The sequence below is a fragment of the Hemicordylus capensis genome, chromosome 12 (genome assembly GCF_027244095.1).
Source record: "Hemicordylus capensis ecotype Gifberg chromosome 12, rHemCap1.1.pri, whole genome shotgun sequence".
Lineage (NCBI taxonomy): Eukaryota > Metazoa > Chordata > Lepidosauria > Squamata > Cordylidae > Hemicordylus > Hemicordylus capensis.
This window is the reverse complement of record NC_069668.1, coordinates 10,019,386-10,042,619: the sequence shown is the minus strand read 5'-3', so window position 1 is coordinate 10,042,619 and position 23,234 is coordinate 10,019,386. Positions and strand designations below refer to the sequence as shown.

At 50.8% G+C, this 23,234-nt stretch overlaps 2 protein-coding genes across 9 annotated transcripts in view; one reads left to right on the top strand and one right to left on the bottom strand.

The window, feature by feature from the left end:
• Positions 1–1,744: 1,744 nt before the first annotated feature.
• SLC47A1 (solute carrier family 47 member 1) lies at positions 1,745–20,861 on the top strand. Of its 4 annotated transcripts, none has more exons than XM_053274719.1 (17): positions 1,745–2,534; positions 5,469–5,570; positions 6,201–6,269; positions 7,817–7,965; positions 8,499–8,541; positions 9,362–9,406; positions 10,020–10,117; positions 10,654–10,751; positions 11,930–12,043; positions 12,572–12,639; positions 12,899–13,007; positions 14,576–14,651; positions 16,551–16,620; positions 18,125–18,257; positions 19,215–19,309; positions 19,749–19,833; positions 20,242–20,861. In XM_053274719.1, exons 2-17 carry the CDS (start codon positions 5,493–5,495, stop codon positions 20,463–20,465), a joined length of 1,554 nt encoding a protein of 517 aa, XP_053130694.1. In that variant the 5' UTR covers positions 1,745–2,534; positions 5,469–5,492; the 3' UTR covers positions 20,466–20,861. The 4 variants fall into 4 exon arrangements, with proteins under 4 accessions (XP_053130694.1, XP_053130692.1, XP_053130693.1 ...); XM_053274717.1 differs by lacking the exon at positions 1,745–2,534 and adding an exon at positions 3,019–3,709; XM_053274720.1 differs by lacking the exon at positions 1,745–2,534 and adding an exon at positions 7,167–7,240 and having other exon boundaries at positions 5,521–5,570.
• ALDH3A2 (aldehyde dehydrogenase 3 family member A2) overlaps positions 5,086–23,234 on the bottom strand; it is a 33,390-nt gene continuing 15,241 nt past the window's right edge. For 3 of the 5 annotated variants that reach the window (XM_053274722.1, XM_053274721.1, XM_053274723.1), the window contains one exon: positions 20,985–22,415. Coding sequence is in view for 1 of the 5 variants with exons in the window: in XM_053274723.1 (XP_053130698.1) it covers positions 22,401–22,415 (15 nt within the window). In the remaining 4 variants the exon portion in view is untranslated. Of the gene's footprint in view, positions 5,601–6,827; positions 7,080–12,346; positions 12,751–15,648; positions 15,752–15,998; positions 19,410–20,984; positions 22,416–23,234 lie in introns of those variants that run through there. The other 2 variants (XR_008311767.1, XR_008311768.1) reach the window with 2 other exon arrangements.

Genomic DNA, 23,234 nt, shown 5'->3' with positions numbered 1-23,234 from the left:
CCTGCCTCCTCTCTGGCTGACCGGGCCGTCTCAGAATGGCGCCTGCCTCCTCTCTGGCTGACCGGGCTGTCTCAAAATGGTGCCTGCCTCCCTCTGGCTGACCGGGCCGTCTCAGAATGGCAGCTCTCTCCTCTCTGGCTGACCGGGCCGTCTCAGAATGGCGCCTGCCTCCTCTCTGGCTGACCGGGCTGTCTCAAAATGGTGCCTGCCTCCCTCTGGCTGACCGGGCCGTCTCAGAATGGCAGCTCTCTCCTCTCTGGCTGACCGGGCTGTCTCAAAATGGTGCCTGCCTCCCTCTGGCTGACCAGGCCATCTCAAAATGGCGCCTGCCTCCTCTCTGGCTGACCGGGCCATCTCAAAATGGTGCCTGCCTCCCTCTGGCTGACCGGGCCGTCTCAAAATGGCGCCTGCCTCCTCTCTGGCTGACCGGGCCATCTCAAAATGGTGCCTGCCTCCCTCTGGCTGACCGGGCCGTCTCAGAATGGCAGCTCTCTCCTCTCTGGCTGACCGGGCCGTCTCAGAATGGCGCCTGCCTCCCTCTGGCTGACCGGGCCGTCTCAGAATGGCAGCTCTCTCCTCTCTGGCTGACCGGGCCTTCTCAAAATGGTGCCTGCCTCCCTTTGGCTGACCGGGCCTTCTCAGAATGGCAGCTCTGGCTGACCAGTGTGGAAGGAGGGGAATATTTCTCCTTTTCTCATCATGCCAGAATCCAGAGTTGCCCAGAGGAGCTGATTGGCAGTAGTTTCAGGACTGACGGACGTGCACTGTCACACATATAACTGACATGTGGAAGTCTCTGCCACAAGAAGTAGGAAGTCGGCTGGATTTTCTGAAGTCTTAGGTGAAAACAAAAAGAAAGTGGGGGGGGGGGGGGAATAGCCTCAATAGAGCACCAAATTTATTTCTGCAAACATAAAATGACATCATAGAACTGGATACAAGCACAAACTGAGATGAAAGGGTTTCAGGGTGAGAAAAGAGGACACTGGTTGATTGTATTTATTTATTGTTAGATTTGTTTACCGCCTTTCATTCAAACAATCCCAAGGTGGTTTGATCAGGCTGCAGTGCTCTCCATGGCCACTGTGTGCTGCTTCCACTCCACTTCTGCTTTGTGTTTTATGTCTTTTGTAAATGTGTTATTACATTTTTAAATAGAGATTATTTTTATATTTATACAAGCTTTAAGTACCCGCTGTTGCTCAGGCTTAGGGTGCGAGTTTCTCTTTGTTATTCCATCCATATCTGTTTTGTGGATATACCCGTCGTATATCCGTCTGTCTGTGCGAGGTGGTTGTTGGGGTTCCCGGGTACCCTGTGTTACTTGTAGGGTCCTAGGAAGTCACTTTGCAAAGTTTGGTCCCGATAGCTCAAAGGGTGAGAAGAAATGCATAGGGGACAGACAGACGTTCAATTGTATATATATAGAAGGTTAACTGTACTTTTGTATTTTAATTTTTGAGATCATCTGTGCCTTTGCATGTTAATGATGCATCGTTGTAATTATATTGTCAACTGCTTTGAGATTCTCTGAATGAAAAGCCGCCTATAAATTGAATAAATCAGATAAATAAAGAACTGCCCCGATGGAGTAACAGCATTCCCAAGATGTGTGGGGACCAGATCAGCAGGGCCAGCCCAGTGTACGCAGCGCCTCGGGGTGGGTGGGTGGAAAACACTGCCACCCCCATGCCCCTGAGGTGGGCCAGCCCCCTTTCCAAACGGGCCCTGGCAAGCTTCGGAAGTGGCAGGGGAGAGAAAGTAGCCAGCAGACGCCTCCTCTCCTCTCCTGGTGCGTCTCACAAGCTTTGCAAGGGGGGTGAAGACTAGGGGCGCTCTGGGCCAAGCTTGCAGGGGGTCCCCCCAGTCCCAAAGAGCTGCTCTGACGGTGACACCATGTAAAACGAGACTGGCAGCCAAGCTGGAGTGGGGGTCCCTTTTGGCCAACCAATGCCCAGCCAGGAGCAAAATGTCCCAGTCAAACCGCTGCAGCCAACTCAGTTCATTGTCCCCCAGAGGTGGGAAGGCAAAAGAAGAAGCCTCCACGGAGCATGTGCAGAAAGCTCAGGATACTGGGAAGCTGGTGACCCGAGAAAGTGTCAGCACTGCATGGATGACCGGATGCCAGGGGCAGCCAGGGAAGCAAACATTAACCAGCCAGAGCTTTGAAGCCAGTTTATGGCACGGAGAGGGCTGAAACCCCAGAGGAGCTAGAACATGTTGCATACTGACACCACCCAAGCAAAGGTGTCAAAGGCTGTCCGAGACCTTCCTGCCTTCTTGGGCTGCTCATAAGACATCTAAGTAAGTTAGAAAGCAAACCTTGGAGAAGCCGCTGCCAGTCTGTGTAGACAGTACTGAGCTAGAGGGACCAGTGGTCGGACTCAATATGTGGCAGCTGCCTCTGTTCCAAACTAACATGGATCGCTCCAGTTTTGGTCCACTTCGCAGAATCATCCAGACTTCAGTCCAGTGTCCAGTCAGGAGAGGTGGATGATGCCGTCCCCCCTGCCAGCATAGAGGACACAAACCAGGTCTGTTTTAAAATAATTCTGGAGCTGCACGTAAAACACTCCCCAACAGACCACCCTGGCCTTCTTTCCTTACCCAGCAGCTCGCTTAAATATGATCAGATGAATCTGCCTCTTCCCCAACCGGATCTTGTCTGCCTAAGATGTCGGGTTTTCCTCTCAGGCCAGTGACTCCACTGGAGAAAATACCCTGGGGAAGGAGAGGTAACATGGATGGGAATCAATCTTTGCCGATTTCTCATCCCCTCATTGGAGGTCTCCTCCAGCCCCTCCCCACACAAACTCCCCAAGGCCGAGCAATCCAGTTCAACATGCTCCCTTTAGGCCCTGAGGTGGCCAACCGAGGAACCGGAAGGCCTCCAACTATTTCTGGACTACCATTCCCAACATCCCCAGCAACAATGCGGCTGAGGATGATGGGAGTGTATTCCAACAGCGGCTAGATGGCCTGGACCTCGCCACCCCTGCAAAAGGCATTCTACCTGTAAACCTGGTGGCATTCCTGGCTGCACGTCCTGGTGGAAATGGAGGCTTTCCATTGGTTCTCGGGATGCGCCATTCCCAGTTTTAGTCTTGATTTAGAACTGAAACCTGGATTTGTGTGGGGCCAGAGCCCTGACTGGCCCCACAGCACCAGTCAGACTGGCAAGCCTCTGACTCAGGCCCCAGGCAAGGCCTTCTCTCTGGCTCCAGCTCTCCTCTGCATTCAGGAGGCCGCCGAAGCCTCTTGACCTTGAGGCCGCTTGTCTTGGAGTCAGTCCAGATTTCGGGGCCAGCTCCCCGCAGATCTCTGTAACCGTACACTGTCCCAAACAGCTGCTCCTCCTCCAGCGCTGTAGACTTTAATCTCACCCTTTCCCCGGAATCATTTGGGGCATGCGACCCGGAGGGCTGGATCGATCTCACTTTGGCTGGGCTCCGTTTTATAGGGATTCCACAGGTGCTCTTGCTGGCCAGACCAAGGCCTCTGGCTTCATTCCAGCTTAAAAGAACCTCCAGAGAGCCCTCTCCCACTCATGGATCCCGGGACCCCCGTCAATGAGAGGCCACCCCCCGGCAGCACTCCAGCCGAAAGTCCACAGGAACCCCCGGCCAGCGGCTGCAGGAAAATATGCCAGCTGATACCTTCCAACTTGTGGGAAGAAGTGAAGCACATCTTGAGGTTGGCAGGACCACTGGTAAGATTGGTGGGAGAGGGGAGCACGGATGCTGCAGGCGAAACGCTCCAGGTTTCCAGGCTGGTGTCCTTCCTTCCCCACTCGGAAATCTGTTCCTTTCAGCTTCGCCCTTTGTTCGGGTCACGGACAACTTCGCTTTGTGGAGTTCTCAAAAGCTGAGCTGCTCAATCTGACCTCTGCTCTATAGCTCCTGTCTAAGGTGTGCTTGCATGACCTTAAGTCTGAGCTATGCAGCTGCTCAGGTTGAGCAAAGCTCTTACTCTAATCTTATTTTGTCTGTCCACCATATTTCTATACTGCTTGACATGTGCATCTCTAGGTGGTGTAAAGGAAAGTGTGCCACCGAGTCGGTATCGACTCCAGGTAACCACAGAGCCCTGTGGTTGTCATTTTGGGAGAATACAGAAGGGGTTGACCATTGCCTCCTCCCACGCAGTATGAGATGATGATGCCTTTCAGCATCTTCCTAGATTGCTGCTGCCCAATAGAGGACCAATGGGGATTTGAACCGGCAACCTCTGACTTGCTAGTCAAGTCATTTCCCTGCTGCGCCATTAGGTGGCTTCTAGGTGGTGTACATAAGTTAAAATACAACAAATATAAAAACAGGATAAAATTATTAACACAATTTTTATATCAAACCAGTTAAGTTTGATTGAGAATTAAAATTAAATTCAAATCTAAGTCTAGGACCTGAATGTGAAGTTAAATCCATTTGCTCCACTTGTGCAACTGGATAGCTCAGACTTAAAGGCACGCAAACGAACTTTAGACACGCTATCAAGCAGGAGGTGGTTAGGTCAAAACCGGCGGAGGAGAAAGGGGTTTCAGCCAACTGCTAAGCCCTAAAGCAGGGAGTCAACCTGACCGAGGATTCAGTCCTGAAAGGCTTTTGTTTCAGTGACCCAGAACAGAATCCAAATCTAATATATCTTGGTCAAGATAATATATCTTGAGCTTTAAGTGGAAACGGAACCCACAAAAAGCGGGAAGCGTCTCAAAATAAACTGCTGGAGACCTTCAGTTTGCAATGGTACAATTCATGTTTTCTTCTCCTGTTCCCATGAAGCTGCCATGTACTGAGTCAGACCATTGGTCTATCTAGCTCAGTATTGTCTTCACAGACTGGCAGCGGCTTCTCCCAGGTTGCAGGCAGGAATCTCTCTCAGCCCGATCTTGGAGACGCTGCCAGGGAGGGAACTTGGAACCTTCTACTCTTCCCAGAGCGGCTCCATCCCCGGAGGGGAATATCTTCCAGTGCTCTCATATCAAGTCTCCCATTCAGATGCAACCAGGCCAGACCCTGCTTAGCTAAGGCTTGCTCCCACAAGACCAGCTCTCTTTAGCCTTTTATCCTGCTAAGTATATTTTATTTGCTAAAACCTTAAAAGAAAACTTTTAGAAGCCAAACCGTTTGAAAACAGCAAATATTTTCTATCTCGAGTTCGTTATGCTGTGTTTGTTTTATAGAGATACGCTGCAGTCAAGAGTGGGTGGCTATTCTGCATAAAACGAATCTTCTCAACTGGTTCAGCGGGTGGTGAACTGTAATCACGTTTTGAAGTTGATGTCTATTCAAAGAGAGCCCAGAAATACTGGCGAAACCAGACCAGTCCAGACCCAACTCTGAATGGTTCAACTCCCTACTTAACTGACTTTCTTCCAGATATTTCGGACTCTGGGCTGTTTTCCTGGGAGACATGGCGAGGATGCTTTTGAAAGGTCCTGTGCCTTCACATTTGCCTGTCATTTCCTCTAGACAATCAATCAGTTGCTGGTGTTTATGATCCACGTCGTCAGCACGATATTCTGCGGCCATCTCGGCAAGGTGGAGCTGGCTTCTGTCACCCTGGCAATTGCGGTGAGTGTTTGCTTCATATTCTGGACAAAGCTGGGCAAAGGAGAAAAGTGAGGCTTCAAAATCTAAAAAAAACCCCAAACAAACCACAAACAGCTGCAATTAAGACATTTGAGTGAAGGATGCTTTGCTCCAACAGTGATCAACTTAATCAGTTGCAAATGCCCATGCCAACTGCCCAGCAGAATCATCTGCCCCCTTGGCAGAGCCTGTGAGCTCAGAGAATCCATCCGCAAAAGGAGTCTAACTGTTCTGTCTCTGAATGATCACTGCTCCATTGTGGCGCCCACAGAGCCCTGTGGTTGTCTTTGGTAGAACACAGGAGGGGTTGACCATTGCCATCTCCAGCACAGTATGAGATGATGCCTTTCAGCATCTTCCTATATCTCTGCTGCCCGATATCGGTGTTTCCCATAGTCTGGGAAACATACCAACAGGGATTTGAACCGGCAACCTTTTCCTTCCTAGGTAAGTGACTTCCCTGCTTCCCCATTAGGTGACCATTCCCTTTTCCAGACACAGGGAGGGTTCATATGACTGAACATTCAGAAGCTGGAGACACGTCAAGCCCAACCGCTGTTAAGGTTAGGACATTCCTTTTCACATTGTCTCTCTCTCCCCGATGGTTCCTAGGTGATCAACGTAACAGGGATCTCCGTAGGATTCGGCTTGTCTTCAGCCTGCGACACATTAATGTCACAGGTGAGTAAAACCAGCTGCCCTCGTACCCATTTCATCATGGAGAGAGAGGGAACTGGTCTCACGGCAGCAAGCGCGAATGGCCTCTCTGCTAAGCAGGGTCTGCCCTGGTTTGGATTTGGATGGGAGATGGCAGACGACTGCCACATGCCAGCAAGAGATTGCATCCGTTCCCAGAGAGCAGACCATACGGGTTCTTCAAATGTGGGGCCCCAGATGTTGTTGCACTACAACTCCCATCATCCCCCCATGGTGTTCAGGCGTTCCAGTTTCACTCTCTGTCTCATGCCTACAGATCCGCCACAGAAGAAGCCGACACAACCCAGGGCACAGCAACTCATCTTGGGAAACTTGTTGCTTTTGGACTACAGCTCCCATCGTCTCCCTGACCACATTGGCCAAACGCTGGGGCCGATGAGAACTGTCATCCAAAAACAACATGACCCAAGACGGCAGAACCCAGAAGGTGTCGTGCAGGGTATAGCAAGCTAATCATTTACAAATGGCCATAAATGATCAAATCAAATTACAGATTAATCTGGTCTAACCCAAATGACTCACCTTGCATCGGGAACAGTCGACGTAATATACCACAATGAACATTAAGAAGGAACTCACTGGAACTCCTGGAGACATGGAACTGGTCTGACCCGGCACACTCCTTAGAGACCCTCCCGTGTTTAATTTTTCCATTAACCAAATTCCACACCCTCCAGTACCATCATGTTGAATGTTTTTCTTCCATTAGCGGGTTATTATTCCTGAACACGCCGCAGAGAACTGCCATTCAACTGGTTATTTCTGCGTTACACCCTTGAACAAAATAATAAAAAATGTTTAGTTGGGCCAGATTTGGGGAAAGATCCGAGACAGACCGGATCATCTTGCTTATTTCTTTAGGAAGCGGAGCCAAGGAAGACTGAACTGCATTACATGCTCGCCAACTATTCAAGCAGGATCGTCTCTGTTTTCTGGTACCGGGCTCCGATTAAACCACAGCCCCTATTTTTGCATTTGGGAATGGGGCTGTTGACAGACCATCTGCTTAGAATTCAAAAGATCCCCGGTAGCATCACCAGAGAGTGCTGACAGAGAGAGAAATTCGGAAGCTGCCATATACCGAATCAGACCATTGGTCCATCCAACTCAGTACTGTCTACCCAGACCGGCAGCGGGTTCTCCAAGGTTTCAGGCAGGAATCTCTCTCAGCCCTGTCTTGGAGATGCTGCCCTGGAGGGAACTTGGACCCTATATGCTCTTCCCAGAGTGGCTCCATCCCCTGAGGAGAATCTCTTCTTCCAGTGCTCACACTTGTAGTCTCCCATTCAAATGCAAACCAGAGTGGACCCTGCTTAGCAAAAGGGACAAGTCATGCCTGCTACCCACAAGATCAGCTCTTCTCCTTGAAACCCTGGCGAGACACTGCCGGTCAGAGCAGGCACTCCTGTGCTACCTCTGGCTCCGTGGCGTTCTCCTTGCAACACCGCTCTCGCCTTTCACGACCCTGGTGTGTATACCTGGGAGGATCTAAGCAGGCTCTCTTTTTCCAGACGTATGGAGGGAAAAACATGAAGCGTGTGGGCACCATCCTGCAACGGGCTATCCTCATCCTCCTGCTCTGCTGCTTTCCCTGCTGGGCCGTCTTCGTCAACACGGAACAGATCCTTTTGCTCATCCGCCAGGACCCAGAAGTCTCCAGGTGGGCAAGTTCTACGGTCTGGAAACATGGTTGGTTTTCCAAGGAGTTTACTGGTTTGTGCGCGCATGCACACCTTCCAAGCCCATCAGTGGCCCATGGGGGACTCCAGCTATTACATAAATCAAAGACTAGACCATGCAAAAGAGAAGAATTGCGTGTGCTCTGAAACACGGAGTCAATGCCTACATTGCAGGGGGATCAGAAAGGGGTTGAACCCACTTGATTTTGGCCGTAACTCAGGGGTTCCCAACTTGGGTCTGTGGATCATGTTGGACTACAACTTCCCCCAGACTACTGCGGCAGGGGGCGATGGGAGTTGTAGTCCAACCTGATCCACAGACCCACTGTCGGGAAACTCTGGTCCACAGCCTCGCTTCGAGGTTTTTCTTGAGCGCTATGGGCCTGCAACCCAGCTGTAATGAAATGCCTTCTAGAACTAATTTGGGCTGTGGGGGGTGGGATTTGATCCAGAGGCTAAATTATTGATTTTTAATTTTTTTAATTTTAATTTATCTCCTGTTCTCCCTCTACAGACTCACACAGGTTTATGTCATGATCTTCATTCCTGCACTCCCTGTAAGTCACCGATTCCTCTCTGGATTTTCACCCTCAGTTTGTTCCCCAAAGGCCCAGATTTGCTGCATTGATCCATGTTTAATTCTATCAGGGCTCCATTGTCCTTTAGACCAGGGTTTCTTCACCTTGGGCCCCCAGATGTTGTTGGACTACAACTCCCAGAATCCCCAGACATGGCCTTTGTGGCTGGGGATTCTGGGAGTTGTAGTCCAACAACCTCTGTGGGGGCCCAAGGTTAAGAAACCCTGCTTTAGACTACCACACTGCAGGCTGAAATCCGTCAGGAAAACCCCTTTCTGATGGGGGAAGCTTTCTTGCATTTTGACTACCTCGGCTGTAGCTGCTAAAGTCACATTTTTAAAAAGGGGGTGGCATTCTAAGAGGAGGAGGCTGCTAACAGCCCCCACCTTCTGCATAACTGCTGGTTAATAGCCCCAGAATTTTGCCAACAGGAACTCACCCTTAGGAGATGATCTCTTGATAGCGGGAGATCTCTCTCTCCATCGTTTTTTGGAAGGCAACACCCATCAGAGCCTGGAGACAGCCACGTTCTGAATGAGGGGCAGGGTGTGCGTGTGGGTCAGGCCTGCTCAACTCCCAGCTGGAGTCCCCCAGCTCCATTGTCCAATAGCCATGGATTATGAGAGTTGTAGGCCAACATCTGCAGGAGAGCCAAAGTTGAGCAGCCCTGGTGTGGATCGTGGCCGAAATGTGGGAATACGTAAGAAGCTGCTGTCTGCCGAGTCAGACCTTTGCGCCATCTAGCTCAGGGTTGTCTCTCTGATCTCTCAGCCTGCACTGATGTCTTCTCATTCAACAGGCAACATTCATTTATCAGCTGCAGATGCGGTATTTGCAGAACCAGGTAGGTTGCAATTCTCGGGTATCAGGGGAGAATGAGAGGTGGGCCACAGTTTATGTGGGGCTATTCTGCACAAGCAGCACTCATGGTGGGGTGGGGTACCTCTCCAGCCCCTGACTTTCTGGCCATATATCCCCTGACAAGCCCCCACTCCAATAAGCCAACGACCCATCCACGATCTCCACCTCCGGCAACTTTTTAAAAAGCACCGAAGAAACATTTATTCACCCAGGCGTTTAATTGCGTTTATCGTTTTACAATGTTTAATACTGGGTTTTGAATGATTTCATTTATTTCTCTGTCTATCTATTTATTACATTTATATCCTGCTCTTCCTCTGAGGAGCTCAGAGCGGTGTACACGCTTATTTTTATACTCACAATAACCCTGCAAGATAGGTTAGGCCGAGAGAGATATGCCTGGCCCAGAGTCACCCAGTGAGTTTCATGGCTGGATGGGGATTCGAACTCGGGTCTTCCCGGTCCTCGTCCAACACTCTAACCCCTTTGATGTTTTAAATGATTTTAACTGTAAGCCGCCCAGAGACGCATGTTTTGGGCGGTATAGAAATATTTTAAATAAATTAAATTAAATACCCATTACTCTTTCATTTCAGAGGATCATCTGGCCTGAGGTGTTATGCGGCATTGCTGGGAACGTGGTCAACGTGGTTGCCAATCTCATCTTTCTCTACCAGCTGGATATGGGGGTCCGGTGAGTCAGCAACGGGAAATGCATCTCTGCGTTCGGAAGCAAACAGTATAGGCCTTCTTCCCTTCCTTGGAACCAGACTGGGGAGGGTCTTCTGATTTGGGGCTGAAATCCCAGTGGGCATGTTTAGTCTGCGGAAGAGCCCACTCCGAACACCGGAAGGGCCGTGTTGCCTAGAGAAGGGCTAACATTCGTTCTCTGCAGAGGGCAGGACCCGAGCTGATGGGCTCGAGGTCCCGGAAGGTAGGTTTTGGTTGGACATTAGGAGGAAACCTTTTCATGGTCGGAGCAGCTGGCCAATGGAATCCATTGGGCTCTCCATCCCTGGAGATCTTCAAGGAGAGACGGCTGGACAGCTACTTGGCTGCGGGGTTTGTGTGTGTGTGTGTGTGTGTGTGTGTGTGTGTGTGTGTGTGTGTGTGCGCTCTCACTCTGGATTTCCTGCACTGGGCAGAGGGTTGGACTAGATGTCCTCCAGGGACCCCTCTTTTACACATCACGTTCCTCTGTCAAGGTGGCCCTCTCTTGACTTCTTGCAGGGGCTCTGCCTGGGCTAACACCATCGCTCAGTACTCACAAGCCATCGCCCTCTTCCTCTACATCCGGTGGAAAAAGCTCCACGTGGAGACCTGGGGAGGTAAGGTTTCGGGAGATGCCCGAGTGTCTTCCAAGTGACTCTTGTTGAATAGTCCAGGATGCATAAGAACTGCCCTGCTGGATCAGGCCCAAGGAGGCCCATCCAGTCCTTTTGGATTATGTATAAGAGACCTATATCAGGTGGTGTATCAATATTATAGTATTTATTATTATTTCTTGTTTACAGTCAGACAAGTGTTATTGACTGGTTTGTTTTTATCCAGACATTGAGTCCTTCCCAAGGACCTGGGATGGCTGAATTTTATTGTCAATATCATTGTTGTTGTTATGATTACAGATATCCTTGCGGAATATAGGCTGTTCCCAGTAAAGCTGCTTTTTGTAACTGGCTGATGGTGATTTCTGTGGCCCCTATAGGTGTTGAGGTGCTCTTCAAGGTCTTTTGGAACTGCACCCAGGGCGCCAATGACCACTGGGATGATTTGGGTCTTTTTCTGCCACAGCCTTTCAATTTCAATTTGTAGATCTTTGTATTTGGTGATTTTTTCTAATTCTTTTTCTTCTGTTCTGCTATCACCTGGTATTGCTATGTTATTAATTAATTGATTGATTGATTGATTAGATTTCTGTACCGCCCTTCCAAAAGTGGCTCAGGATGGTTTACATATGATAGACAGACAGACAGACACAGACAGACAGATTATCAGGACGCTTCTGGAAGAGAGTCTTCCTCAGGAGCCTGCTCCAAGGAGGATTCAGGGTCTCCAGGTGGAGTAATAGCCCCCCCCACACACACCCCATTCTCAGAGTGTCCCGCAGTTCTTTGGGATGGGTGGAACCCCCCTCGGGATGGTCCGTGACATTCTGCTGAGCCAGACCCTGGGACCCAGAGGAGAGCTGGTCTGGTGGTAGCAAGCATGACTTGTCCCCTTAGCTAAGCAGGGTCGACCCTGGTTGCATTTGAATGGGTGACTAGAACTGTGAGCAATGGAAGATCTGGGAAGAGCATCTAGGTCCCAAGTCCCCTCCCTGGCAGCATCTCCAAGATAGGGTGGAGAGAGATTCCTGCCTGAAACCTTGGAGAAGCTGCTGCCAATCTGGGAAGACAATACTGAGCTAGATGGACCAAGGGTCTGACTCAGTATATGGCAGCTCCCTATGTTCCTATGACCCCCCTCCCCGGGCTCATTTCCCGATCCCTCTTGCCCCCCACTCCAGGCTGGTCCGCTGCGTGTCTCCAGGAATGGGACGTGTTCATGGCCTTGGCCATCCCGAGCATGCTCATGACCTGCATCGAATGGTGGACCTTCGAAATAGGAAGCTTTCTGATAGGTCAGTAGCGGGGAGGAAGGGGGCGGTGGGCGGAGCCAGGAGGCATGGCCCCTCCCATTCTCCCAGCTGGGCGGGGCAAAACAAATGGAGCCGGACCTATCCATCCACCTGGGCACTGGATCTCCATGAGAGCACTGCCTGAATTTAAATGTTGTACCTTCCAAGCCCATCAGTGGCCCATGGGGGACTCCAGCTATCAAATAAATCAAAAACTAGACCATGCAAAAGAGAAGAATTGCGTGTGCTTTGAAACACAGAGTCAATGCCTACATTGCAGGGGGATCAGAAAGGGGTCAAACCCACCTGATTTTGGCCGTAACTCAGGGGTTCCCAACTTCGGTCTGTGGATCATGTTGGACTACAACTACGACCATCTCGGGTCCACAGCCTCGCTTCGGAGTTTTTCTTGAGCGCTATGGGCCTGCAACCCAGCTGCCCCACAGATCCTCTGGCAAGGGGGCCCGGGCCCCTTTTGGGCAGCCCCGAAAGGGCACTCTTAGCTCGGCTTCCACTCCCTCTCTTTTCCAGGGCTGCTGAGTGTCCTCGAACTGTCAGTGCAATCGATCATCTACGAAGTAGCCACCATCGCCTATATGGTAAGGACCATCCCAGCACCATGGCAGGAGAGCGGGTCTCGTGGCTGGGGATGATGGGCTTTGTAGTCCAGCATCTGGAGACACACACACCCCCGGTTGAAAACCCCTGTCCTGTGGGCAAAGCATGAGGCTAGTGTTGGTGTCGGGGATACTTTTGGGCAGCAGACTCGAGTAACTTTAGGACGGGTGTGGGAAGAGGAAGGCCCTCTCCCCGCCGCCCCGAGCCCAACGGGCACCACAGCATCTTGTGGCTTTCCAGATTCCGTTCGGGATCAGCACAGCTGCCAGCGTCCTGGTGGGGAACGCCCTGGGAGCCGGAGATGTGGAAAAAGCCAAGAAATCCACAGTGGTCTCCTTTCTGTGCACAGGTAGGAGGCGTTTGTGGCTGGCCCACAAAGCAACAGAAATCCCCAAACAGGTGCAAATCAGGGGTGTGGGAGAGCCAGGGCGTTGCTGGGTACTAAGAGGATAGGGGCCCTGGCCACAGGCCCGCTTCCCAGAGGAACTCTTACCCCTGGACTTCCGGGCCAAAGTCCAGGGCCTCCACAGCCCCAGGGGGCCCCCAAATCCTCCTGAGTCGGTCCCGGATGGAGTGGTCACCTGGCCAAACATGATGATGATGCTTAATTTGCAGGGGACCGGGGGGGGGGGGCTCCAAAGGCCTCTAGGTCCAGGCTCCAAAATGACCCAGGTGCACCTCTGCTGAGAACTCAACACAGGTGTTGCCTCCCAAGAATGGTTAAAGTCTCTGCTATCCTAATGCGGCCCCTCTAAAGATGGAGAAAGCATCAGCTAGGTGAGGCCAGGAGCTCCCTCCCGGGCTCGGTGCTGGTGCCTCCTCCGCTGCTGCCTTTCCCTTCTGGAAGAGATCATAGAGGACCGGAGGGTTGCCAACTGTCCCTCCTTTCAGGGATGGAATGTGGGTCCCTAGAGGGTTTCAGCATTTGTCCCTCATTTATTCAGTTACATATACGATACGGCAACGATACTCGGGTCCCTGATTACCACTGCATACATCTCCCAGACCTCCCACCCCAGCCAGCCCCCACAAACTTGTGTCTCTCACTCTGTCTCTCAGGGGAACTTACTAGCTGGGGGCAAGGGGGCCAAAGGGCTGAGGCGGGCTGTTGGACTTCTGGGTCTATCCTTAACATATTATCATATTATTCTTAACATTCACTACGAGCCCCACCGCCCATGGAGGTCAATTGAGGAGGTCTGTCTCCAGTGACCACCAACTCGTTTGGTGGCCACATGGAGACGGGCCTTCTCGGCTGCTGCCCCGAGATTGAGGAATGCGCTCCCTGCTGAGATACGATCCTCCCCATCTCTGGCCATTTTCAAAAAACACCTGAAAACCCATGTTTTCGCCCAAGCTTTCTCAGCTTTTTAAAAATTGTGTTTTAATTTTATGGTCTGTTGGACTCATTTTAAGGTTGTTAAATGCGGTTTTTATGGAGTTTTATTGTATTTTAACTTTCGTCAACTGCCTTGGGATGCCATATGAAAGCCGGTATAAAAACTGAATAAAAATAAATAAATAGACAGATAGCGATGTTGATAGTGCCAGCTCTAGCTTCGAAATGGCTTGCCTTCCAAGATGGTGAAATAGATGGTTTTATTTTTATTGTGATTTGACTGTGACCCGATGGTGATTATGTTAATTGTGGTGATTTTGTTAAATTCTGTTATTTTGTCTTTTGCCCAGAGTCGTCTTGAGTTGGGCAGTATATAAATTTGAATTTAAGGGTGGGGGGAAGGGGGGGGACTCTGTGCAGCAGGGACCACTGGGATGTTGGTGCATCCCCTCTCCCACATTTCTCCTCGAGACCCTCCTGAAGAAACACTCTGCCTGCCTGGAGATGGCGAAACCCCTCCACAAGGCAGAGGTTCTGTTTCTCTTTCCATGCTGGTTATCTGTCTGTTCCCTTTCTAGTGTGTTTTGTCATCCAAATGGGCATCCTCTTAGGAGCCACGAAGGATGTCCTGGCGTACGTCTTTACCAGTGACGAGTGAGTATCAGGGTCCCACAGGGTTCCTTGCGTGGGGCAGCAGAGGGCTGGCGGCAGGATTCTCCTTAGCATCAACATTGAACTCTGCAGTGTTCCAAGAACCCTCACAGCGATTGCTATTATGGGGAGAAGAGCCCCGACGTTCCCAGGTTCCGTCTCGGACAGCCTCTCCCGGCGAGGTGTTCTCAGGGAGCAGAGCTGGGAAAGGCATCTCTGCGTGAGACGCTGCTGCCAGTCAGAGTAGGCAGCGTGGGCCTAAGCCGAACCAAGAGCCTGACTCAGCAGCTGGCAGTCTCATTGGTTTGTCATCCAGAGCTGTTGTGGGGCATCTCATCCGGACTGTCTTTGATCATTAGAAATGCTTGGATACCAATTTTCAGCCAAACGTTCTCAAAAGATAGCAAAAGAGAAAAGGCCCCCCTCTGCCCCAAAGGCTCCTCTGCAGCCACTGGGAAAGATGCTGTGCTGAGGCTGGATAGGGCCGGTTGCTCACCCCACTAAATATAAGCATGCCAGGGCTAAGTACGTGGGTGAATCACCGGTTCAAGTTTTAGCTCCTTTCCTTTTTATCCCGACATGCATATAGCAGACGAAGTAGAGCAAGTTCCCTCTTCTGGACCCATTTTAAAAACAACCTATTTCATTTGTATCTGCTTGTCCTCCATGGGAGTTCTGCAGTTCCCCGGTCAATCATCGCCCATCCAAGCATTGGCCGGACCTAGACCAGCTTAGCTCCAGCAAGGGACTGCCTGCTGTGCCCTCAGGCCAGACCCTGCCCCAGCGATAGGCCAGCTTAAAAGGTCAAGTGTGCCGTCGAGTCAGTGTCGACTCCTGGCAACCCCAGAGCCCGGTGGTTGTCTTGGGTAGAATACAGGAGGGGTTGACCATTGCCTCCTCCTGCACAGTATGAGATGACGCCTTTCAGCATCTCCCTATATAGCTGCTGCCCGATGTAGGTGTTTCCCATCGTCTGGGGAATATAATCTGGGAAACATACCAGCGGGGTTTCGAACTGGCAACCTCTGGCTTGCTGATCAAGTCATTTCCCGGCCATCTTGGCACTCCAAATTTATTGTAGCAGGATACGATGGGAACTGTAGCTAAAAAACAACAACAACAGTTGGTGCCCATTTCTCAATCAAGATTACACAATTGGCTTCAGTGATGTCCGTTCAACTAGGACAACACCCGTTCCAGCAACCCTGTGGAAACCGTGGGGATAATCTGGTAATAAAAACCACGCAGCAGGCAGGCTGGAAGTTAGTGCCAAACTCCCATTCTACAGCGTGAGTCACTTAGTTAATGTATCTTTAGCCTTCCTCTTAAAATAAATCCTTCTCTGCTAACCACAGAAAAGCACAATTTAATTCAAGGAGGACGTCGGATGGTAGAAGCACGTCATGAAATCATAATAAAAAGCACAGCAGTAACAATGTTTTGTAAGCGCCAGCAGGGGTGAAAAACCAGGCAACGCACACTGGGCAGAAATCGAAATAAATTCAGACTCTTTTTAAGCACAGACCTTTCTGAGCTCCAGCCAGAGTGGGGAGTAGGTTGTGGACAGGTTTAGAGTCCAGCACAAGGAGAGATTAGTCACCTTAAGTGGCGCAGCGGGAAAATGCTTGACTGACCAGCAGAAGGATGCGGGTTCAAATCCCCGCTGGTACTATATTGGGCAGCAGCGATATAGGAAGATGCTGAAAGGCATCATCTCATCCTATGTGGGAGGAGGCAATGGTCAACCCCTCCTGGATTCTACCAAAAGAAAACCACAGGGCTCTGTGAGCGCCAGGAGTCGGAATCGACCTGACGGCACACTTTGCCTATACAAGGAGAGATTAGCCTGCCAGGACGTTGGGCACACTTTGGGCATAACTGCCTCCGTTTCTCCCCAAACAGAGAAGTGGTTGAGCTTGTGGCATGGGTGATGCCTATCTACATCATCTTCCATCTGTTTGAAGCTCTCTGTGTGAGTATCTCTGCCAGTGACATTGTGGGTCTTTTTCTCTCTTTCTGCTCGTCTGGGCAGGGACGAGTTAATGGAAATCAGAGGGCAAGGATTCCTGGGCCAAAGAGTGGGGCTTCTGGGCAGGCTTCAGTCTTTTTTCCCTTTGGGGAAGAAATATATTGAGCCACTCTCATTGGGGTATTTCAGTCCACTCTCATGGTACAAGACACTTTGCATCCTGCCCCACAGCTTCAAAATGAGTGTGACGATGGAGTTGGTATTTGAACTTGAGACGTAGAATAATGCCACAAACGTTTTCACCAACTAGTCTGTTCTGACCTGGGGTTACAGCAATAAACTGCTTACTGACTGACGGTTCCCCAGCTAGCCATTTCTAAAAATAGGTGTGAGATGTCTTGTTAGTCATAAGAACAGCCCTGCTGGATCAGGCCCAAGGAGGCCCATCTAGTCCAGCATCCTGTTTCACACCGTGACCCACCAGATGCCTCTGGGGAGCCCCCAGGCAAGAGGTCTGTGCATGCCCTCTCTCCTGCTGCTGTTGCTCCCCTGCAACTGGGATTGAGAGGCATCGTGCCTCTGAGGCTGGGGGTGGCCTGTAGCCACTAGTAGACCTGTCCTCCATGAATTTGTCCAAGCCCCTTTTAAAGCCATCCAAACTAGTGGCCACCACCACATCCCGTGGCAAGGAGTTCCTTAGAGTAATGGTGTGCTGTGTGAAAAAGGACTTCCTCTTGTCGGTCCTAAATTTCCCAATCTTCAGTTTCATGGGGTGACCCCTGGTTCTAGTGTTGTGAGAGAAGGAGAGAAATTTCTCTCTGTCCACCCTGTCCACTCCATGCATAATTTTATACACCTCGTTCATGTCTCCCCTTAGTTGCCTCTTTTCCAAAATAAAGAGCTCCAGATGCTGTAGCCTTGCCTCATAAGGAAGGTGCTCCAGGCCCCTGATCATCTTGGCTGCCCTCTTCTGCACCTTTCCCAGTTCTACAATGTCCTCCTTAAGATACGGTGACCAAAGCTGTACGCAGTACTCCGGATGTGGCCGCACCATAGATTTGTATAAGGGCATTCTAATATTAGCATTTTTATTTTCAATCCCCCTCCTAATGATTCCTAGCATGGAATTAGCTTTTTTCACAGCTGAGATGACACTTTCAATGAACTGTCCGCCACATATCCAGTTAAGTCCTGGACATAACGTCAGAGACCTCAGGGGTGGCTGTACTTAAGAAAATTAATTCTGGGGGACTTTGGGCTGTGAAATAGCAGAAGTAAAAATGTAGTAAAATCCGATCGTGTTTTTGAGTAGGGCGTATGGCTTCTATGTTCATGCTAAGAGCATAAATTAATTGGTAATCTCGCTCCTTTGCTGGTATTTTAACCCATCACATAATTGTTGTGGGTTAAACGCCTAAGCCTTGGGATGGGTTTTATAAAAGGCGGCATATAAATCGAATAGTAAACCAATCAAATGAAAACAAACCCCTTCCTCTCCTTTCCACAGTGCACAACGAGCGGAATCTTGCGTGGGACGGGGAAGCAGAAGCTTGGTGCCATTTTCAACGCCATCGGTTACTATGGCGTGGGCTTGCCCGTGGGGATCGTACTGGTCTTCGTGGCCAAAATGGGAGTGTTAGGTACCAGCCAGGGTTCGGAGAGCGCTGTGGATGGTGTTTCTTGTCAAGAGCTTTCAGGGAAAGCGGTTTAAAAGTACATTGCAACATAGGAGACTGCCACATACTGAGTCAGTCCCTTGGTCTATCTAGCTCAATATTGTCTTCACAGACTGGCAGCGGCTTCTCTAAGGTTGCAGGCAGGAGTCTCTCTCTCAGCCTGATCTTGGAGACGCTGCCAGGGAGGGAACTTGGGACCTAGATGCTCTTCCCAGAGTGGCCCCCTTATCCCCTAAGAGGAATCTCTTCCAGTGCTCGCACATCCAGTCTCCCATTCAAATACAACCAGGGTGGACCCTGCGTAGCTAAGGGGACAAGTCATGCTTGCCACCACAAGACCAGCTCTCCTCTCCAAGATGCCCAACTATAACTCCCAGAATCCTGACAATTGGCCACGGTGGCTCAGAATGATGGGAGTTGTAGTCCAACGACAGCTGGAAGGCTGAAGTTGTACCAGCCTGCCTTAAAGCCTCTCTCGCTCTCTCAGTGGGCCCATGGGTTATTCTTATTTTTCATTATTTATAAAGTGCCTCAGTGTCTCTAGGCATAATGATGCAAGAGGAAAACAACAGGGATGAATGAGGAAAATAAGGGCAGGAATTATTCAGGTCTTGTTCCCCTAAGGAGCAAAAAAGCGCACCTAGGGTTGCCAGCTTTTTCACTAGCTCATGCGCCTGTGCGTTACACCCAATCTGCCCGATAAGCAGGCGATAAAGTCTCTGATGTGCCTGTAAAATGCCTCACCTGTGCCTTTCTCAAGACCAAGCCGCTGAACGCGGAAGAGCTTTTTCCAGCCAGGGTTGTCGACGTTCAGAGGGCCATCCTGGAACTTGCAAAACCCAGCGCTGATAGTGCTTAGAAGCCAAAAAAAAAGCTGCAGAGAGGGTCCTTCTTTCACAAGGCTTCTCCTCCTTCCCTCAGGCCTTTGGCTGGGCATGATCCTCTGTGGCTTAATCCCTTCTGTGTGCACCATAAACTACATCATCCGGATGAACTGGAAGCAAGTGGCCGAAGAGGTAAGCAGCTCAGGATAGGGGCCCGGATGAAGAGAGAAGCCACGCAGCCGTAGGGGCCCAGCCGACTCAGAGTGGGGAGAGGAGAGAGAAAATGACGGGTCTGGTCCGTCAACAAAGCAGAATATTCATTTCAGCATTTCAAATTTCAGAGATTTGCAACCCAGCTTTTCTTATCTAGTGAATCCAGGGCAGCTAATCAGGCGACATTAAAGAAAGCCACAAACATTAACCACAAGCACGGAAAACTGCAGCATTAAAACACACACACACACCCCACAATTGGGTTCAAATGAGAGGGCCTCCCTTCTGTGCTTCAGCAGACGGGTGGGAGCATTTCTGTGCAACCAGGTGGGCTGGCAGGGGGTGTGGGACTCTCAGAATAAAGTGTCTGATGACCACGTGAATGAGTCCCGAATGGATTGTCTCAATCTGCCTTTAGGCACGGTGTCGCGCCGGACTGACCCAGAAGCTGCCAGAGGACCCGAACTCGGCTCCCGGCCCCATCAAGACAACCTCCTTCTCTGGTATGGAATGTGGCTTCATTAGGGAGACGCAAAATCTATCACCCAGAGGGCAGTAGTCGATCTCTTAAGTTATAGGAGGGCAGATTTTGGTTGACCATTAGGAAAAACTTCACGGTAAGATCAGTTTGGCAATGGAATCGGTCACCTTAGGGATGTAGTGAGTGGGTGTTCCCTCCCGGGAGGTCTTCAGGACAAGACCTGTAGGGGATGTTCCAGCTGTGGATTTCGAGCATCCACCTGGGGTGGGTGGGTCAGACTAAATGGCCTCAAAGACCCCCAACAATTCTGTGTTCCTTCCTAAGCTTTCCTTTCCGTTTTTCCTCTCTTTGCTTAACACCCCCGATGGCCGCCCATAATAAGGAAGTGGAGTTTAAGATTCTCCTTCCCTCCATCTCTGTGTTACCACAGAAAAAACGGACACGCAGAACGGAGTGGTTCTGATGAGCTACACCCAGATGGAGGGGCCGGTGTACCAGATCCAGCTCCCGGGCGAGACCAGCCCTGGCCTCTCCACCGTCGGCAAAGTCCTGACAACGAGGCAGCTGATTGTGAAGCGCGGACTGGCCGTTGTGGCCGCCGTAGCCGTTCTGGCTGCGGGCGTCACGGTCCGGTTCCTCACCATTCAAGATTAGGCGGCTCGTTCGGCGTGCTGGCGGGGGGAAGCCCCGCTGACCCGAAGCAAGGAAAGGGATGCTGGAGGTGGCGCCTGGCTTCTGAAGTTGTGGCTCAATCCAGGCTGGTGTGCTGGTAGGACTCGAACCCAGGTCTTGCAAGTTCACACACCCCTCTATAGTAGGCAGCGCTGGGTTAGAGGCACGCAGAAAGTGCACTCTGTGGGATGTTGCTTTTGTGAAATGCTGCTAGACTACCCTAGGGGGTGGGCTTTTTGTCTAATTTTTAGACCCCCCCAGGGGGCATCATGGTGAGAAGACCAAGTCACAACAGCAGTCAGTGGCGGAGTAAAACAAAACAAAAACAAAACACAACCCGATATCTAAACGCTGACCAATAAACAGCTTCCGCTCGTCTTTGGTTTAAGGGTGTTTATTTCTAACACAGGAGTTTAGTTCTATCCGTACTGCCTATTGAAAGATAAGGAGATAAAACCTCTCCATAGAAAATCTGGTCGTAAGAATTCTACTGCCTTTAGCCCAAGTCTGAAATATTTTATTGATTAGCATTTTTTTTCAGAGACAGAAAACAAAAGTGCTTTCAACAGGGCTACCTTCACCACCCCGGCACACCCATACTGCTGAGTTTAATTGGCCCACATTCATAACATGAGAGGAGATTATTGCCATGAGCGAATTAAGCAGGCCCCTACAAGCCCCTTCACAACCCCTTTTCCCTGCAACACAGCTCGGAGAACAGAAATGCAATTAAGGGAAGGCTGGAAGACCAGAGAAGAGTGTAGCAGCTATGCCAAGGGAAAGACGCCCATTCCGTTCCACAAACACATTCTCAGGCTGGGCTGCCCAAATCTGGCCTTCCTGCCGATGCTGGACTCCAACTCCCATCCCCATGGACTGTAGGCCACGGTCACTGGGGGAGATGGGCGTTGTATTCCAACAAGAGCTGGAAGGCCAGGCCTCCTGCGGGCCAAAGCGACATCAGGGGACCCAAATTAGAGGACCCCTATATGAAGAAAGGGCTTTTGGCCCATGGTCCCCTAGAATAAAACTTGCTTTGGGGTCTCTCCCGTGCAGGTGGTGGGCCAAAGAACGTCTCTCCCCCATGCCCTAATTGAATCAGGAGCAGGGATTCTGACAGGCACGCAGACTCAACCTCCACTCGTTCGCGTCGGATTTGGACATGCATTAAAACAAAATGGACAGGACAGCTGGGGCCCACACAGCAGCCGCTGGAGCTGCAGACAGTTTGGAATAGGGGTTCTGAAACAATGGGTCCCTTTTTGTACTACAACTCCCAAGGACCCTGGGAGTCGTAGTCCAACATCCAGAGGATGAACGTGTAGAGGAGGACGAAACCCAAGACGAAAACAATCTGCGGTTTCTTAAAGGATGCCAAAAGCAGGCCAGGAATGTCGCTGCACCAAAGCTGAGCAGGAAGGGACTCCAAAAGGTCTGCCGGACACCCCTCAACCGACCGCCCCTCTCCCGCTTTTACCCAGTGGGCAGGCAAAGCTGCTTTCGGGATGCCCCTGAAATATCCAGCCCCGATTTTAATTTTGTTCTAAATACCCCCAGCGAAAATCTGGAAATGCTTCACAAGGAAGCACCCGACACCACAGCCTCACCACCGCACACCAAGAACGTGCTTTGAGCCTCGCGGCCTTGAATTCCCTGTTTAAATTCCTGCCTCGTCAGCAGCGGAGGAGGATTCGGCTGCAGCCGGCCCGCCCTAACTGGCTCACCTTTCAGCAGAAGAAAACCACGGCGGGAGCAGCCCCTCGGAAGGGGCGGCATTTGTACGTTTGTGTGCTTTGTTGTTAACAAGGGACGGCAAAAATGTTACGGGCATCTTCGAGTGACGACACCTCCAACCCTGGCAAGCGAGGCCTTGAGGATAGCAGGGTCCCTTGAGGGCAGCCGGTGAGACCCCTGGATTCAGAAAAACGCAACCTGGAAGCGAGAAAGGAAACTCTGTCAGCCTTCGCCTCCCTAGCTCTGGGTTCCGCTTTCACTAGAACTCTGCCACTGAACAGCAAGCGACCGTGAACACAACAAGCTTACAAACGCGTGGAAAAAGACACCCGCTAACGAGGACCAACAGTAACGAGCAGCCCTCCTAAAAGCAGGAGTGACGCCGTTAGCCTATTGTTGTTGTTAGTTGTTGTTAGTCAATTCCTATTGTTGTTGTTAGTCAATTACTGAGGGCTTGCTGTTGGTAGCAAGCATGAATTCTCCCCGGTGCTAAGCAGGGTCCACCCTGGTTTGCATTTGGATGGGAGACCACATGGGTAAGATCTTCCCCTCAGGGGACGGGGCCGCTCTGGGAAGAGCACCAACATGCTTGCATGCAGAAGGGTCCAAGTTCCTTCCCTGGCAGCGTCTCCAAGATAAGAGCTGAGAGAGCCCTGCAAACTTGGAGAAGCCGCTGCCAGTCTGGGTAGACAATACTGAACCAGATGGACCAAGGGTCTGACTCAGTAGAAGGCCACTTCCTATGGTTCTATGAGAAGTACACGCAAAAAGGTAGTTCTCAAATCCGTGTCGGAATGCATGCAAGGAGGCGGCTGGTAGCCAAGGCAGACACAAAAATACGCCTTCCAGAACATCCTGCAGCTCACAAACAGGCATTTAGGAGACATCCGAAACGAGCAACACAGACGTATCGGTTCCTTCCAAAGAGCTGTAGGAAGGTGCTGGATTTACATATGGCCCTGGACTCTAAGACACAGCTGCAGAAAGAGACAGACTCGTGGGGCAGCGATGCACGGA

Excerpts from the sequence above, each read along its gene's own strand:
- SLC47A1 (XM_053274717.1), top strand. The coding sequence starts at position 3,548 with ATGGATCCCGGGACCCCCGTCAATGAGAGGCCACCCCCCGGCAGCACT. Across the intron at positions 3,710-5,468 it reads TGAGGTTGGCAGGACCACTG|ACAATCAATCAGTTGCTGGT; the intron begins GTAAGATTGGTG and ends CATTTCCTCTAG. Across the intron at positions 13,008-14,575 it reads GGTCTCCTTTCTGTGCACAG|TGTGTTTTGTCATCCAAATG; the intron begins GTAGGAGGCGTT and ends TTCCCTTTCTAG.